Consider the following 2,717-nt stretch of genomic DNA (forward strand, 5'->3'; position numbering starts at 1 on the left):
CAAGTACAACGACGGAATAAAATACCATAGACTTTCGGGCTTTTTTTAAGCCATTTTAAATAAGCTGCCATTTTTAAGCCTATTATGCAAATTTTCCTTCCATTTCCAGCACCACGTAACTGGTAAATTCAACCAGCATCACACTCTAACTTTTCGACTTTAATCTATCTTAAGTCCCCTTACAAACAATCTTAATAGCATCGTACTCCTTCCTTCTCCTTTTATAATCTCAAAATAATTTTCATCCTTCTTTGGGATTTTGCCGCAAGGCATCCGTTTATAGGTTTCAAAAATCACAACTATGAACTTAAACACAAACAATCCTAATGTCTAGACACATGTTGGCAAATAATTAGACAATTTGTCAGCATCACTCATTGGGATTTTATAAAATACAGGACCTCAAGGCTTGTCATCATATGTATGCGCTTTTAAGACTCGTTAGCACGTCATTCATGGTCTTACCGTCTACTGAACGCGTGAATGATTTGTTTCATTGGGTGAGTAGAACCCCCAAACTACTTCATCATCTTACTAAATTGGCACACCAAATCTTTTCGGCAGGTTATGCTGCCTTACCGCATGTGACGACACAACACACTTGAGCAAGTGATAAGACGAGTGTTGAAGCTAAGGAGTTGTGGCTACTAAAACAATAACGAAATGAAGCGAAGTGTAAACAGATGCTTCACATTCCTAAAGCCTTCTCAGGTTAAACGCATATTGTGTAATTTGTTTAATAAATAATCAAGTTACAAACCACACTACCCATTTGCAATCCCGTGTGGTTGGTAATGATCGGGAAGGTGATTGCATGTGCGTTTGATGTGATTGATAATGCTCCATAGTTAAAACATTCACATGCATGTATGTGGGGACCACTGGTGCATCTGATTCACAACGGTTCGGCTTAGCGTCTCTCAGCAGTCCCTGCATCTTGCCACGCCATAAATTAACAGTGTGTGCTACAAACTTACACTCAACTAATTTTAATAGCTGAACAGTAGCTGTTAATAGTTTTGCTTTTAGTTGACAAATTGAACGATAAAATTTAATGAATGTATGGATTGGTAGTGGGTTAGAGGGATAAATAGAGAAGCCACCGTGGACTGATCATGGCCTATTTGGTTTTGGTAAGGCAGACCTTATTAACGGTAAACTTTGTCAAGTAGAGGATCCCTTCCATGGCCTACAACTTCTTGTACATTTAACCAGGTGGGAATTGGAAGAAGTCTAGCAGGTAGCTGAAGGACAATTTGAATCAATTCTAATTGCGGTGCATGTGCAAAACTCACCACTGTTAATTCTGGAATTCCTTTCACCATCAGTTCAGAGAGATATGAGTATTTGGTTCATCAGTGAATGATCTTAAATTTTCTATGTTACATTAGAGCTGTGACTGAAAGGTGCAAGGGGATGTAAATTCACTTCCAAGGTCGCTGAAATTGGTATTCACCGGGATTCCGCTAATTTGATGTTCATGTGGACCATTTGTTGTGCCTGCTGTAGGCAGTCTAATTGGTTCCAAGAAGAGGAGCAAGTAACGCACAATCATTATTACTGCAGTAGGTAGCAGTAAGGAGGTTGCGGTCGTTATCATCGACCCGACATTCATCGTGGACTCAAGCGTCATGCTACACAGGTGATGTTGGGGTCTTTTACTTGGTGCGATGCATGATGGTGAGGACATCCACATCAAGCAGATTTTCAGTGACAATCGGGTATCCTCTTGCAGCACGTTAATATGACTGGCTTTAATATCTAAGGATTTTCATGCACGCCGTCGCAAATGCATAGGAGCAGTTTTGTGTTCTGTGGTGGTAGTGATCTTCCCAATACCTCTCCATCAGCTTCTGCTTTTCATATCCTGTCCCATTATCCTCCTTCAGCAACACTTCCTTCATCCTTTTCCTAGTACTATGTGTCTGTGCATGCGGATGCTCAATTAACAAGAGTAATTTAGCAAATCATCTCTTCATGTGTTCCTCGTAGATAAATGTGTAGTCCCTTAATGCAGCTTCAGCAGTCTACATTGTTTGTTAAATTCACGTCATCGTTACCACTTTAGCTCTGAGTTGATGGCAGTTTCCTTGCCTCTGATTGATAATACACAATTGGGGAATTCCCATATTTGGGTATTTGTCATGCCTGCTTTCGTACGCTGTCTCGGTTACCAAAACTATACAGTAAGACGCATGTTTATTTTGCATTTCATAATACGTGGTGGGTAGAAGTGTTTAATCCTTCAGATCCTCGCGATGTTAGAAGATCCACTGACAAAATTACTAAAGGATTCAAAGCGGAAAAATTGCCTCTCTTTCATATTCAGTTGTGACCGAGAGATGTGAATGCGGTTAGATTGGTGGTGGGGAACTACAGCCACTCGGATGGCAATTGCTCATCTAGTTCATCCAAACACTACGCTGGCGAAATTAAGGGGCTTGTTATCTTGCTAGTAGACGGGCATTCTTCCATGTTTTGCAGCAGTAATTCAACGAGGATTACACTTCGGCGATAAGTGGAACGCAGTAATGCAAACCAAAATATTTCAAGATGACTGACTACATAAATTTCAGCTTCTCAATGCTGTGATCATTGTGGCAAATCCTTCTAGAAGTGAAATAAGAATCGCGCACTAATTCCCGTCACTCTACTTTTCATTGTTACACCATTTGCCTATACTTTTGATGGCACAAGATTGAGTTGTGCCACCTGTC

At 40.5% G+C, this 2,717-nt stretch overlaps 1 protein-coding gene across 1 annotated transcript in view; it reads left to right on the plus strand. All coding sequences in view use genetic code 11, as the record gives it.

Moving 5' to 3' along the window:
• EGR_10867 (hypothetical protein) overlaps positions 1-2,717 on the plus strand; it is a gene marked incomplete at both ends in the record, with an annotated part of 6,895 nt that overhangs the window by 3,632 nt on the left and 546 nt on the right. The window contains 2 exons of the mRNA XM_024500116.1: positions 65-122; positions 712-806. Coding sequence (XP_024345471.1) covers positions 65-122; positions 712-806 — 153 coding nt within the window. The remainder of the gene's footprint in view (positions 1-64; positions 123-711; positions 807-2,717) is intronic.

The sequence above is a fragment of the Echinococcus granulosus genome, assembly GCF_000524195.1.
Source record: "Echinococcus granulosus chromosome Unknown EG_S00288, whole genome shotgun sequence".
NCBI classification, from domain to species: domain Eukaryota; kingdom Metazoa; phylum Platyhelminthes; class Cestoda; order Cyclophyllidea; family Taeniidae; genus Echinococcus; species Echinococcus granulosus.